Source organism: Electrophorus electricus, chromosome 1, assembly GCF_013358815.1.
Source record: "Electrophorus electricus isolate fEleEle1 chromosome 1, fEleEle1.pri, whole genome shotgun sequence".
NCBI lineage: Eukaryota > Metazoa > Chordata > Actinopteri > Gymnotiformes > Gymnotidae > Electrophorus > Electrophorus electricus.
In genome coordinates, this window is record NC_049535.1 from 21,833,304 (window position 1) to 21,848,683 (window position 15,380).

At 50.8% G+C, this 15,380-nt stretch overlaps 1 protein-coding gene across 2 annotated transcripts in view; it reads right to left on the reverse strand.

The window, feature by feature from the left end:
- The window catches only part of LOC113580084 (ephrin type-A receptor 7-like), a 101,356-nt gene that overhangs the window by 28,522 nt on the left and 57,454 nt on the right, over positions 1-15,380 (reverse strand). For both annotated transcript variants that reach the window (XM_035531757.1, XM_035531759.1), the window contains exons 4-5: positions 8,757-8,912; positions 5,466-5,795 (exon numbers count right to left, since the gene is read on the reverse strand). In XM_035531757.1, the coding sequence (XP_035387650.1) occupies positions 5,466-5,795; positions 8,757-8,912 (486 nt within the window). The remainder of the gene's footprint in view (positions 1-5,465; positions 5,796-8,756; positions 8,913-15,380) is intronic.

Consider the following 15,380-nt stretch of genomic DNA (forward strand, 5'->3'; position numbering starts at 1 on the left):
GTTTAGGCGGTAGGGGCGCGGAGTGTTGGGGAGGGGTTTAGGCGGTAGGGGCACGGAGTGTTGGGGAGGGGTTTAGGCGGTAGGGGCGGGGAGTGTTGGCGAGGGGTTTAGGCGGTAGGGGCGGGGAGTGTTGGGGAGGGGTTTAGGCGGTAGGGGCGGGGAGTGTTGGGGAGGGGTTTAGGCGGTAGGGGCGCGGAGTGTTTGGGAGGGGTTTAGGCGGTAGGGGCGGGGAGTGTTAGGGAGGGGTTTAAGCGGTAGGGGCGCGGAGTGTTTGGGAGGGGTTTAGGCAGTAGGGGGTGGGGTGTTGGGGAGGGGTTTAGGCAGTAGGGGGTGGGGGGTTGGAGGCTGGGTGAAGCCAGGGGTGGGTGGGGGGGGGGGGGTGGTCCAGAGATGATCTTGATAAGCAAGAGATGATTTCAGCCTCAGTTCATTTCTGAGCTTCTTGATCTGGCTTGTTAAAAGATGAGACAAGATGAGAGAAGAGAAGAAAAGAGCAAAGAACTGAAGAGAAGATACGGGAGAATGAGGAGAAAAAAGAGCGAGAGACCATAAGAACATTGGGCATTTAACGCATCCGTCTCTACCATTCACCATGACTAAGGGAGAAAAAAAATGTCATTTGTTATATTCCCAAGTCAGTAGACTTACATAGCGGAAAACAATGAAGAGTTTGTCTTTATCCTGACAGCGGAGATGACAATAAGATCCCAAGCCTTCATTTCATTTCAACACCCTCTGCAAAAAAGTGGCATCTAGCAAAACAATGACTCACCCTAGCACCCTAGCACCCTAGTACCCTAGCACCCTAGTACCCTAGCACCCTAGTACCTTAGCACCCTAGTACCCTAGCCTGATGCCCGAGTAGTAGACATGTGACATTCCATTACAGTTTAAGTGCTGTAACCAGCAGGCAGAGCTGTGTGTGTTTCATAAATATGACCTAAACATTTTCTCCACTGGCCACACTGCACACTGCCCTCAAAACATTGGTCACACTCAACACACACACACTCAATACACACACACACACACAGACATGCATGCACACACACACAGAGACATGCATGCACACACACACAGAGACATGCATGCACACACACACACACACACACACAGACATGCATGCACACGCGCAAACACACATGCACTGCCATCCTCCCTCCAGTTTACCCACCATCCACCCACCCCCCAGAACTCCTGCGATGAGCGTCGACCCCCAGAGTGCTCAAGGGCACCCCGGCTACATCCTCTGAAGACACCAAAATGTCAGTCCTCCATGCTGACAGCTTCCCCGCTCGCGCACAGCAAGACCCAGACGCGGACACCAACACACGCACATGCACAGACACATGCACACGCAGATGCGTGCTCACACGCACACACACACACACACACACACACACACAAACATCTCTGTGCCTCAAGATGGGCACCATCAAAATGAAAATGTGATGCCAATATGACCCACTCTCTATTCTAGTCTGACAAAACACTAAATTACAGGGGAATATGGGCCCAGCAAATCCAACATAACCACAGCCTGTGCTCTGTGTACAGTGAGGGTATGTGGAGTGTGTGATAATGGGGAATACACAAGTCCAGGTGTAAACTGTGTGGGCTATAGGACTAGATCACCCAAAACACCGTTTACCACCAAACATTTTTAACCGTTAGTGCATGGAGTTGCAAGAATATTGCATAATGAATCTGGATTAATGTTCTTCCCCTCTTCATCCAGGATGAAAATTCAGTGTTGAGTCTTTGCAGGATATGAAAATGGAAATACGCTCTCAAACGCTCTCATGCATCAGCGTGTGCTGGTGGCATGATAACAAGGGGGCCCACTCACGCTAGCGCTCGAGCCCGGCTCTTCTCTCATGCTCATGTTCATACTTAAAAACCACATTCCTCCTGCAATATCGCTCTCTAACCGATAAACAAAAAAAAAAAAAAAAAAAAAAGAGGATGAAGGGTCATGAAGATGAAGGGTCATGAGGAAACACTTGGTTCCACACACAACCTTCCCCTGCCCCCCAAGGGTCCCCTGTCTGACACACCCCTCCTGGGGCCTGTGTTGGCCCGATAAACCAAACTCCCTCCCTGTGGCGGGGAAATCATCCTGGACAGGGCGCTTTCCTTTCCTGTGGCCTACGCTTTTAAAGCTGTGCCCAATTCTACATCTGCATGAGGCACCCTGGAAACCTCTCCACCCTCCTCACACACCCCAGACCCGCCTCCCCCACGTGGGGATTACGTCATAGGTCGCTTATCCCCAAAACGCAGTCCAGGACTTCAGCATTGAGAGAGGTGGGGGGTGGTAGCAAACAGGATGAGAGAGAGAGAGAGAGAGAGAGAGAGAGAGAGAGGTATTGGGGAGAGGATGATAAATGGGGAAGGAGTTAACAGGTTTAGTATGGGGGTTCTGAGAGAGGTGGTGTGTGTGTGTGTGTGTGTGTGTGTGTGTGTGTGTGTGTGTGTGGCCTCCCCTCCAAGCTCCTGATGCACTATTCATAAAGGTCATCTCCGCTTTTTATGGTGTGCCAGATCAGTGAGTGCTGACCTGGCAGGGTTTGTGTGTTTGTGGACGTTATGGAGAGAAGGGCTCATAAAAATACACCCGCCCCCAACCCCCCAAAAAAACAACATGCATACTGACACCGAGCCAACAAACAAAAGGCCTGTGTGGTCAAATCACGTTGCCATGGATAACGGAGGCCTGCAAATATAGTGGACACACACAACTAACTGCAATCCCTCTCTCCTCGTGTGTGTGCGCGTACTTGTGCATTAACTGTGAAGCAGTGACACTGTGCCCCTTTTCTAACCCCCGAGCAGCAATGTGTGAGGGGAAAAAAAATAGAACCAAATCACAAAGGGGGAGAGAGAGCTGGAGCAGGTCTGAAAGAGCAGGGGCCCTTTAGCTGGAGGCGCGTGAACAGCATCAGAGGAGTGCCAAACGAACGGCAAACGAACGGCAAACGAACGGCAAACGAACGGCCCGCAATTCTCCACGGATGAAGAGGCGCGCCTCGCGGCCCAGATGAAAGGTAAGGCGGCTTCAGAGCCGCTCGCCGAAGTTCTGAGGTTTCGGGCTTTTGAGCTCAAGGACTCGTAGGCCATCAAATGATCCGCAGGAGCCCGTGGGCGGGAGTGCAGTACCATGTGGCTGGTGTGTGTGTGTGTGTGTGTGTGTGTGTGTGTGTGTGTGTTTCGTGCGTGCGTGAGCACGTGTGAGTGTGTGTTTGTGAGTGTGTGTTTGTGTGTGTGCGCGTGCGTGCGTGTATGTGTGTGTATGTGCGTGCATACGTGAGTGTGTGCGTGTGTGTGTTTCGTGCGTGCGTGAGCGCGTGTGAGTGTGTGTTTGTGAGTGTGTGTTTGTGTGTGCGCGTGCGTGCGTGTATGTGTGTATGTGCGTGCATACGTGTGTGTGCGCGTGCGTGTGTATGTGTATGTGTGTGCGTGCGTGCGTGAGCATGAGCGTGCGTGTGCGTATATGTGTGTGTGTGTGCGTGCGTGCGCGTATATATGTGTGTGTGTGTGTGTGCGCGTGTGTATATGTGTGTGTAAGTGTGTCTGTGTGTGCGTGTGTGTTTGCGCGTGCGTGCGTGTGTGTATGTGTGCGTGCGTGCGTGCACGTGTGTGTGTGTGTGTGCGTGCGTGTGTATATGTGTGCGTGTGCTTGCGTGTCTGTGTGTATGTGTATGTGTGTGTCTGTGTGAGTGTATGTGTGCGCGTGTGTGTGAGTGTGTGTGCGCGTGTGTGCATGTGTGCACGTGCGTGTATATATGTGTGCGTGTATATATGTGTGCGTGTGCGTGCGTGCGCGAGTGTGTGTCTGTGTGCGTGTATGTGTGTGTGTGTGTGTGTATGTGTGTGTGTGTGCATGCGTGCGTGTATATGTGTGCGTGTGAGCGTGTGTGTATTTATGAGTGTGTGTCTGTGTGCGTGTGCATGCGTGCGTGTGCGCGTGCATGCGTGTGTATATATGTGTGTCTGTGTGTGTGTCTGTGTGTGTGTGCGCGTGTGTGTGTGCGTGTGTGATGCTTGTGCTGACTCACACAACTGTCTACATGGATTTTAAATCTGATTTATACGTGGCCGCGGGAAAACGGTGCAGCACATGTCGCTATTATAATATTATAATTGATTCTTGGGTGGTGGTGACTGGATTACTGGAAATGTGGCAGCTGTGGGTTTGTCCACACGGAGGAAGGCTGGTGGTCAAACCATGATGCCTCATTCATCACTCTGTGTGTGTCTGTGTGTGTGTGTGTGCATCAGTGTGAGTGTGTGTGTGAGCGTGTCAGTGTGAGTGTGTGAGCGTGTCAGTGTGAGTGTGTCAGTGTGAGTGTGTGAGCGTGTGTCTGTGTCTGTGTGTGTACTGAATACTTGTCCTTAACAGACACTGGTCATTTTCTGTAGTGTAGTGCTGCTTGCTTCCACATTTACAATTACACAAACTGTGTAATTTAGTCAGTGCTGCACTGGGTCAAAACCACACTGTTACAATTACACACACACACACACACACACACACACACACACACACACACACACACTTTACGCATATGAATAACAAAGAATAGAACAAGGTGAATAAAGCTTGGTTAGATGTTCACAAAAAGCAATTTTATGATAAAGAAAAGTGTGAAGCTTGCACACACACACCATCTTGGCTGGCTGCATTTTGGGTAGTCCTTACATAAAACAGCAGCCATCTGTTAAAACGAGTCTCTGATTGTAGACAAAGAACAAGACAACAGCCCAGCATCTCCCCAGGTAAGGAAATGTATTAAGATTAATCTCCAGAATTCCCATTAGAATGTTTTCCTCCAACAGCTCCAACACCGATTACAACACGCAGCTACACTGAAATAAAGAGAATTGTCCTCCAACTGAGAGCTCTTAGAATATCACTTTAATCTTAATTCTAATCTAATTGAGCAGAAAGGGTGCACTGGTTTCCCTGTGATCAGAGTTCTGCTTATCGGCTCCCAGTGTTTAACAGGCAATCTGATAGCATGAGAACAGCTTTCCGTAAAGCGCAGCTCCCATCAGCATGTCTGCACTGTTCCAGCTCAGGCTGCAGTCTGAGGATGAGTTCTGAAATACACAGCCAGGGTCCCAGAGCCTACAAGAGGAGGAAAGACTCCCCACAAGCACGCTGTGCTTCTTATCAATCTGTCGTAACAGTAGTAGATAGGGAATGAGTCTGAAAAGGCTGCTTTAGAGACTAAACAGAGCTTCAGTGGTAAAGATGAAGCCGGCAGCCCGCGTAACAGCAACCTAATTCCAGAGCACTAGAGCACTGCCGATAACAGGCCCGGAACAGCGCCCACTGCTGACCGCACGGCTCGGGCGCCGAGCTGAAGATCGGATGTGGGCGAGAGGGCGCGCTAACTAGGAAAGACCACGCAGGGAGGTGGGGGGGAGTTTTAAACAACACCTGTTCAAAGCCGGCCTACCTGGCACGCTGGTGGAGACATGGACCTGGGCATAGGCGTGCTTGGCAGGCATCAGCTCGGAGACGCCGTTGCGGGCCTCCACGCTGAAGGAGTAGTTGGCGTTGGGCAGCAGGTTGACGACGGTGACGGTGCGCTCGGCCAGGCCGCTCTGCTGTGGCACGAAGCCCACGCTGGCCCCGCATGCCTCGCACTGCGCGCCCGCGCACCGCCGACACGCCACGCCGTAGCTCAGGTCGCTGCGGCCACCAGGGTCGCTGGGTGCCTCCCACTCCAGGATCAGCGTGGACTGCTTCAGGGTGTAGGCCAGGTCACGCGGCGGCGAGGGGGGCCCTGCGGAGGAGAGACAGGGGGCGCAGGCGTCACAGACAATAACAGCAGCGCACCGGGGTGTGGCGGAAATGACAAAGAGGAAACTATACGTTTGTGTGTGTGTGTGTGTGTGTGTGTGTGTGTGTGTGTGTATACACAGCAGCCCTGCATGTAAAACACCCGGGAAATTCAACCTTTATCATGCTATTAGTTGTAATTATATTATAATGAACTATGAGTTTGAGTTGAATCGAAAATGAGTAATTACTATTGTAACAATAATCAGGTTACATAATTAATGGAACATGTACAGTTAGTCAGTTAGTCAAAACTGTAGGTGATTTTTTTGGATGGCCAGGGCGCTAACAAGAGGACAGAAGCAAAACTGAAGCTTCTTTTGTTAATCCAGCCCTGGGGGTTACGCTCACCAGGGAGGAACCGAGGGAAAATGAGAACAGCACATGAGCCAGAGCAGTGTGAAGACACGGGATGGTAAGACTAGTGTGATGGGGAGAGGAGCGTCACTTTATATCACGGGTTTGCAAGTTGTTTCTTACCTAATTGTCATCAGTAAAAGATGGAAAAAGGCCAGGGCAGCTGAATACACTCGTGAAACCATACAGTTAGTGATAATGAGGCGGAGAAAAGCAATATCAACAGATGGCAAAAACTTCCCACACAAACAGACTGCCACTGAGTCACTGTGGAAAGGAGAGAGAAAGTAAAGGAGAGAGAGAGAGAGAGAGAGAGAGAGAGTGAGAGAGAGAGAGGGAGAGAGAGAGAGAGAGAGAGAGAGAGAGAGAGAGAGAGAGAGAGAGAGAGAGTAAGTAAAGGAGAATGAGAGGGAGAGAGAGAGAGAGAGAGAGAGAGAGAGAGAGAGAGAGAGAGAGAGAGAGAGAGAGGGAGTAAGTAAAGGAGAATGAGGGAGTGAGAGTGAGGGAGAGAGGGAGAGAGAGAGAGAGAGAGAGAGAGAGAGAGAGAGGGAGAGAGAGAGAGAGAGAGAGAGGGAGGGAGGGAGGGAGAGAGAGAGAGAGAGAGAGAGAGAGAGGGAGTAAGTAAAGGAGAATGAGAGGGAGAAAGAGAGAGAGAGAGAGAGAGAGAGAGAGAGAGAGAGAGGGAGTAAGTAAAGGAGAATGAGAGGGAGAGAGAGAGAGAGAGAGAGAGAGAGAGGGAGAGAGAGAGAGAGGGAGTAAGTAAAGGAGAATGAGGGAGTGAGAGTGAGGGAGAGAGGGAGAGAGAGTAAAGGAGATTGAGGGAGTGAGAGAGAGTGTGAGGGAGAGAGAGAGTGTGTGTGAGGGGAGAATGAGGGAGTGAGTGAGTAAAGGAGTGAGAGAGGTGGAGATAGATAGAGGAGGCAAACCAAACGGGTTAGGGTTAGGACAGAGAGAAGAGAGAGAGGTCAGGGCTCTGCTCCAGGGCTCTAAGGGCGTTTGTCAGACAAGAATCTGGCAGCAGTGGGGCGGCATTTAAATGTCACCCAGCCTTTGAGGTGCCGGTTTGAGCCAAGACCAGAGGCACTGCAGGTACTTCACGCTAGCATCACACAGAACCGCACACGCATGCGCACACACCCAGAAAAACACTCCTGAAGGGCTCAATATGTTGAGATAATTGGGGCGCCATAGGGTGTCATTTTGCATTGTTTTTTCTTTTCTTTTAGCTGGACAGGACTTGGACTGCCTCAAGAGCCAACCAGACTCCTCCTTTAAGAAAAAAAGAAACCAGCAAAGAAAAGAAAAGGACATCTCTTATCCATTCTGACTTTACAAGCAGCCTGCAGCATCCCTGCCTAGGAAGCGTTCTTTCTTTGGACAAGGAGTCACAGGCCTGAGAGTCACAGCACCGAGTCAGAGCACCAAGTGTCACAGCACGGAGCACAGCTACGTGTGGTGATAGGGGAGCTAGGCATGCCACGAGGTCAGCCGCAGACGTGTTCGTGACGGGTGCGTTTCTGAAAGCAGTGTTTAAATGAAATGCATGAAGCATTTAAGCATGTGTGGGCAAAGCAGGGTGCGCAAACAAAGCACCAGACACACACAAGGACATACTTATTATGTGTGCATTTGCACCAGAGCTGTTGAACTACGAGGCCACACGTGCAAACACACATGCACGCAAGCAGCGCACACACATGCACACGGCCTCGCGTGTTTTTTCCTCTCTCTCTCTCTCGCTCATTCTTATCTCTCTATAACGTATTCCTTCTCTCTACCTTATTCCTATATCCCTTTCTCTCCTTCCATCTTTCTCCATCTCCCTATGCTTTAGCTGCATTCAATCCTGTCCTCCCACAATAGATTTGCAGCATCTGCTGATAACAGTAATTACACAATCAATAGTGTAATTAATGCAGTAATTGTGCCTCTATAAATGCTATCGCAAGCCCGCTCAGAGTTATAAAGGGAGGTGATCAATACTGTAATTATAAGTGCAAATGCGATGCAATAAAATTGACCACTGATGCGTGAGCAGCTGAGAGTACGGGAGTCATTCGAGAGTCAACACCAGAGCGGGCTTCTGTCGCCGCGCCAGATGTTAACCACGATAACCTCGGAACCACCTGTGATAGGCCAGGCCAAATTAAAAAGCGAAACAATAGAACGCCCAGTGGGATTACACGGCTGATAGCGGTGCACCCACGGACAGCTAACACAAAAGGGAGAGATTCTGCTACCGTATGTAAGCCACCCCCCAAACACATACACACACCCTTTTCATTTTTTTAAGGTGAATTTTCAGGGTATGGTGGTAATGGATTAACATATTTAACTACATACATAACATGTAAATATAATTTTCTAAACATATCTTAAGCACAAGTGCTAAGTTCACTATAACTAAAAATGTCCGGACCATTTGGTTGGTGTACTTTGTATGGATTACAAAGTAATCTGTTCCTCAATGTTTTCCTACATTGTCATGACACTTTTGTCCTGAATATTATATCTATATTATTATCTATAACCACACGCACACACTCACGTGTGCAGGGGGCAGAGGGCGGGTCCAGCGGTGTCCTGAAGTGCTCTTCCTCACACATGCACAGCACCGATCCCTCCTCCTCAGCCACGCTGTGGGCGGGGCACGGGAAGCACTCCTGCTGCCGTGACGACGTCTTGTAGGTGCGCCTGGGACAGGCTGCGAAAGGGAGCGGAAAGGAGGCACGCTGGGTTACTCTCCTGGGAAACGACCGGCATCGCTGAAAACAGGGCACCGACAACCACCGCACACAACACTGAGTTTTCCAACCGTGTCCAAACCGTTTTGAAACATCGGCTCCCTCTTTTCCAAAGAGATCTCCTTCATACCCCAAAGCAACCCCCCCACAACAAAACAGCATACCCTGGACAACAGTTTGTCACACACAACAGGCCCACTCCACTCGCTAACAAGACAGATAACACTGTAATTGTACTTCTATGGGCATGATAACTAAAGATATATAAACACTTCACAGGATTAGGCTGATGTTAGTGTCGTTATATATCCCTGCACCAGAGCCTGGGAAAACACAAGGCAATGAGATTAGTAATGAGATTACAAGCAGGAGACGAAAACAAAGTAATTAAGATATTAAGAGCACTTAAAGTACTGGCGATATCATAGAGCACTGGGTCACCAATGGGGTTTGTAAAGAGGATTCCCTCCACGATGATGTGTTCAGACGATGTGTGGACCTTCACGTCGCCGTCTCTGCGTCTCTCTCTCTCTCTCTCTCTCATATCTAAGTGGGCTAAACTAGCCGATGATTAGTCTTATCGCCCTACATTCCAGCGTGTTCACCTTCAACCACGTTCGCCCGCGCTGAAAAGTCTAAAGCTGTAAACTTTTATTCCAGACAGCTTTGGGTTGTAAAGCACCGAAGGTTTGGAGATGAGTGGCCGTGTACATCAGAGGCCTCGTCGTCTAGTCACGGGCCAGTCTCTCTGCGTGGTATCTTCCTGCTCAGAGCTGACATCATACTGGACAGCATTTGGCCAGCGGATGTTAAAGACTAACGGTGTGTGTACTGCATAACCGCCGCCCCAAAGACCACCGCTGCATGTTCTCGTGCAAAGGGCGTGGAGCCAACGTGCCTCGAGCCAGCGCACACGCGAGCGCCAGGTCACATTCACACTGTGTAAAAAAATATCCACGGCTTTACCGCGTGTTCAGTCATCACCTGGCGCTGCAAAATAGAATAAATCAGCATGGTGGGGGGGGCTCCTAGCTCAGCTCCGCCCACACCGAAAGGCCCCGTCCCAGGTGGGAGGGCACCGTAACGCCAACAGGTGGCTTCCATAAGCCTTTCTCTAAGGACGACATCAAAGCAACAAAGCACATCTGCCCAACCTGTGCCCGAAACATGCCATCGCAAACAATTAGCACAGCCAAAGCACTTTCTGGACGCGCCGCACCAGGCCGGGCCGTACAGACAAGCCAGCTGGCCACCCGCTGATCAATTTGTCTTGTCTGCCGTTTATCTAGGGCTGATTAAAGACGTGCGCACAGGAGTGGGGTTAATACCCCCCTCCAGGTGCGCTAATACAGATATAGCGCTCATCCAAGCCGGCGCTCCGGGGCAGAAGGGAGATGCCAAGGAGGAGACAGGGAGACGCCTGCCAGGAGGCAGACGGCATGGCGTCAGGGGAACGCAAAGCAGGTGCCACTTTTATTAATAAGCACGCCAGCATTTTGACCAGACGGCGGCCATTATCGCCTTTACAACCAGGAGCCGCCCGAGGGGAGGGGGCGTCCACCGAGACCGGCAGGGAACGAGCAAACAGGAAACCGGGCATCTGGGAGGCGGGGCGGGGTGGGACACGCCTCAGAAGCAATATTTATAGTTCTGTGATGAGATTCAGGGGCCTTTCTTTGAAATGAAATTTCACGGAGGGTCGTCTCTTAAAAACCGTTCCCTCTCCTCACACACATCAATAAACCACAAAGCACTTAATACAGTAAACGTGAACAGTGAATAGTTTCACGGCACTTGTGACAGAAGGTATTAATGAATATTAATAAGCTTTAAAAGAAGGTTTGCTTAGCGACCAAACTAAACGGCCTTCATTATTCGAAGCCGTAATTCCGCACCGTCGTATTTCCAAATGTCAGGCTAGATTTGCAGGAGCTGGTGGGAAATCAATAATTCATGCCACCACATTCAGATCACTGGCTTTATGCTGCTAATTCTAATTGACGGACGGCGCGTTAATAAATGGAGTACATCCATGTTAATGGTTGAGGGAAAGATCTGTTTGAAAGGTTCTGTCGATCACACAGTGTGAGGACCAAGTTCAGTGGCCGAGGTCACGGTGGGCACCATTTGAGCCCAATCAGAGTTTTACTGTCAGTCTGTCTGAAACAAACACACACACACACACACACACTCCTCATTCAGTCGACAGCTTCACATTCACAGATGCTAAGATAAATAGGACATCCTATAACTGCTCTGACCTATTTTTTTTCCCAGGAAAAATGGTGTCAGTGTGTTCTGTACCTGACCTACAAAGCCCATATAACAACTGCCGCACCGAGACTGCAAACGCCTCCCTCGTTGGCGAAGTAATAACCCGATTGAACTCTCTGATGTCGTAAGGGTGTATTACATCATCAGCGTCAGAGGCCTGTAACAGTCAGCAGTGTATAAATCTTGGGGATCGGCGGTGAACGTACCGTCCCATAAAGCATAAAGAGTTATTAAACCAGACGGAGAGGGTAAGTACAGGCCCGGGGGAGCACGCTGTTCAACACAGTCATTTCCGTTACGTGTCCATCTCTCATTTTTTTCCCCTTCACTCGTTCTCACTCCACCTCACGACTCAATAATTGTTTTCGGCATCTCCTCCTCTCTCATCTCTCCCACATCCTTCACTCTTCTCCGTTCACCCTTCCTCCTTCCACTTGCTCCAACGAGCTCGTCTGGGGAAAAGTCTGGAATTTTGCGATTTTACACCCAAGTCATCACAGCTCGGCGGAACAGGGTGGGGCCGGTCCTAAATCAGAGCTGAGCGGCGCGCGTGACAAACATCAAGGCGTATACAAATCTCAAATTACCTACTGTGCTGTAGTTCAGTGAAGCAGAACGACGGCATCTATATGGATGTGACGGACAATGACACTACGGGCACAATCACGGGTTTGGGGTGGGGTGGGGGCGGCCTCGCACTCCTCTACTCCTCTTCCTCCGTAGCTAATCGATCCACATCCACGATGCGCTTTGATTAAAGCCATCGGGACGACGTGAGCGAGCCTGGCCCGTCTCGCAGAGGGTCAGCTCTCTTTTGTCTCCTCCATCAGCTCCGGGTCTGCTCCCACATCCATGGCTCCATTCACTCGTCTCGCAGTTTCTCCCAAGAGACCTCTCGGTGGTCCTCTTTGAAGAACAACGCAGTCCCTCTGTAGCCTTTTCAGGAGACCTCAGGATCTCTGTCTCTGTCTTCCTCTCTATCTGTCTCACTTTCTCTCTGTCCATCTTTTTTTTTCTCTCTCTCTCACAAACCGTGCTTTCGTGTCTATGCCCCACCGATGCCCACTCACAGGGACCACTGCCACATTAGGTCGCCGCACTCCGTGGCTGTGAGGATGGAACATGACATCATCAGAAGGGGCCCAGCAGCCCACCTTGGGGCTCCGCTTGCCTTCTGTCCTCTCTGATGGATGGCTTCCATTTAGCAGAGGTGCGGGGCGATTTGTTCACGTCCACGGCCACGGCTCCCTACCCAGCCAGCCCTGGCGTCCAGGCTCCAGGGTCAGCCCCTAGCCAATCAGATTTCAGCTGTGTAACAGCAGTGCCTGGTGGTCCAACAGGGCACGACGGGGATGTGCTCAGTGTGCGTACACACGCACACACACGCGCACACACACACACGCGCGCGCGCATGTGTGTGTGTGTGTGTGTGTGTGTGTGTGTGTGTGTGTGTCTCACCCTCTCTCTTTCTCAAAGACAGATTGCGAGTTGGGCAGTATTACATGTTCATAGTGCAGTGACTACAGAGATGCTGTCTTTTGAACTTGCCCTGTTGGGTCACAGGCTTTACAGTTCATAGCCTGCATTCCTTCCCTCACACATACACACACACCCCCAAGTGCATGCATGCATGCACACACACACACACACACACACACACACACACACACACACAGAAAGGGGGGAAAAAGAACAATCTAGAAAGAGAACAAACTATCTTAAAGACTCGCTCGTGTGTGTTATTGAGACCTGTGCTGATCGAACTCGGCTCATGGAGGCTTGCTCTGAGACCTCCATTACTGGCCTGCTGAAATGGGAACATCTCCAGTGGGCTTGACAGAGGAACCTGTGTGTCACAGAGGCAGAATCCCTGCAGACCTAATCTGAGCGTGCTGACTACCAAACCTGCTCTACCTGCCTGCCCTCATTATACACAGAGAGAGAGAGAGTTCACGATAAATATTATTAATCAAATATATAAATATATATAAATCAATTAGATGCCTATTGTAGAACACCACCTCCCCTGAGTTTCCAAATTGCAGTAATAAAAGCTGTCCTGTTTCTAGGGAGAGAATAATGGGCTAATTACGCAAGCAGCAAGATCTGTGGCATCTCACATCCTGAGGGAAAGCAAACAATATTTCTTTTTGCCCATATTATTGATAATAATAATAATAATAATAAATAATAATAATTGTTAAATAATTATTTTGTAAATAATGTGGTTCTTTTGCTAGTTTGTTCATGTTAATTTGTAGGTTGTAACATTCCTTCCAATAAAGTACTGCTGAAGTGAACTGAGAGGAAAGAGGAACACAGAGGGAGAGAGAGAGAGAGAGAGAGAGAGAGAGAGAGAGAGAGAGAGAGAGAGAAAGGGGGAGAGGGAGAGAGAGAAAGGGGGAGAGGGAGAGAGAGAGAGAGGGGGGGGGGCAGAGATACAGACAGCCTTGTCCATTTGGTTTCTGAAACCATCTGTCGCATGTCAGCGGTTGACGTTTGCATCTGAATGTCAAAGCAATTTCAGGTGCAGCATTCGATAAAAGTAGATGGCCAGGAAAAGGCTCCGGGTCCCGGCATCTCAGAGACGATGGCCTGTCTGCTGAGTGCGCCTGGTGTCGAGACTGAGGTGCTGGCAAAAGGAATGAGGCAAATTCCAAACATTTTTCCCAGGAATTTTGTAATGGGTTTGGGGGGGAGGTGGAGGGGTTGTTGCCCATTGACAGAGAAACTCCATCATGGCCTACAGGAGGCCAGAGGGACGAGGCAGGTAGAACAGGGACCAAAGTTGCGCAGAAACCGCCGGACTGCCAGACCACCGGCCTCCAGAGCAGGAAGGGAGAGGTCGCAACTGCCTAGCTGGGATGGGGGGGTTGGAGGTGTGGACAGGTGGACGTTGCGCTGCGAACCGGCCTGGAACCGAGTGTGTCAGGGTATGATGAGCCAATTCCGTACCTTGGGACCCAAAATCTGGTCCTGGGTTTTCTAAGCATTGGTAAATAATTTGAAGCCCATTGGTCCAGGCAGAGTTTCCACATTTCCTTTAGTGAAGAGTCAAGTGGCAGTGCAAAGCCTCCCATCTTTATCAGTGAGCGCAGAACTCCGGCAGGGAAATGGATCTGAGGCCCAGAGTTAAACACACTAAACGCTTTGGGCTTCACTTTCAACGACCGATCCCTGCTATGCTCTAGCTGATGTGGGTCAAAGGTCAAAGGAAGTATAAGCTAATAAAAATGTGGATGGATTTAGGTGGACTTCCCCATTTAAAAGGGGCCGCAAATAACGGGTCTGGAGTCCAGTCGTCTGGGGCTCGGCTCAACCGTACTGCTGGAATGGGTGAAGTAAGCATGACCTGTGGCGCTCGTGGGGAAATGGCTTGATTGACACCGATAAACATCGCCACGCTGCGCCTCACTGTGCTCCGAGACGCAAGAGAAAAAGCAAAGGATGAAACAATCATTTGTTGTGGAGACATTTTGGTAGTCGCAGTCCAGCTTGGTCACAGGGGAAGGCTGAGACCGGGATAAGGACACCGCAGGGGGAAGGCTGAGACCGGGATAAGGACACCGCAGGGGGAAGGCTGAGACCGGGATAAGGACACCGCAGGGGGAAGGCTGAGACCGGGATAAGGACACCGCAGGGGGAAGGCTGAGACCGGGATAAGGACACCGCAGGGGGAAGGCTGAGACCGGGATAAGGACACCGCAGGGGGAAGGCTGAGACCGGGATAAGGACACCGCAGGGGGAAGGCTGAGACCGGGATAAGGACACCGCAGGGGGAAGGCTGAGACCGGGATAAGGACACCGCAGGGGGAAGGCTGAGACCGGGATAAGGACACCGCAGGGGGAAGGCTGAGACCGGGATAAGGACACCGCAGGGGGAAGGCTGAGACCGGGATAAGGACACCGCAGGGGGAAGGCTGAGACCGGGATAAGGACACCGCAGGGGGAAGGCTGAGACCGGGATAAGGACACCGCAGGGGGAAGGCTGAGACCGGGATAAGGACACCGCAGGGGGAAGGCTGAGACCGGGATAAGGACACCGCAGGGGGAAGGCTGAGACCGGGATAAGGACACCGCAGGGGGAAGGCTGAGACCGGGATAAGGACACCGCAGGGGGAAGGCTGAGACCGGGATAAGGACACCGCAGGGGG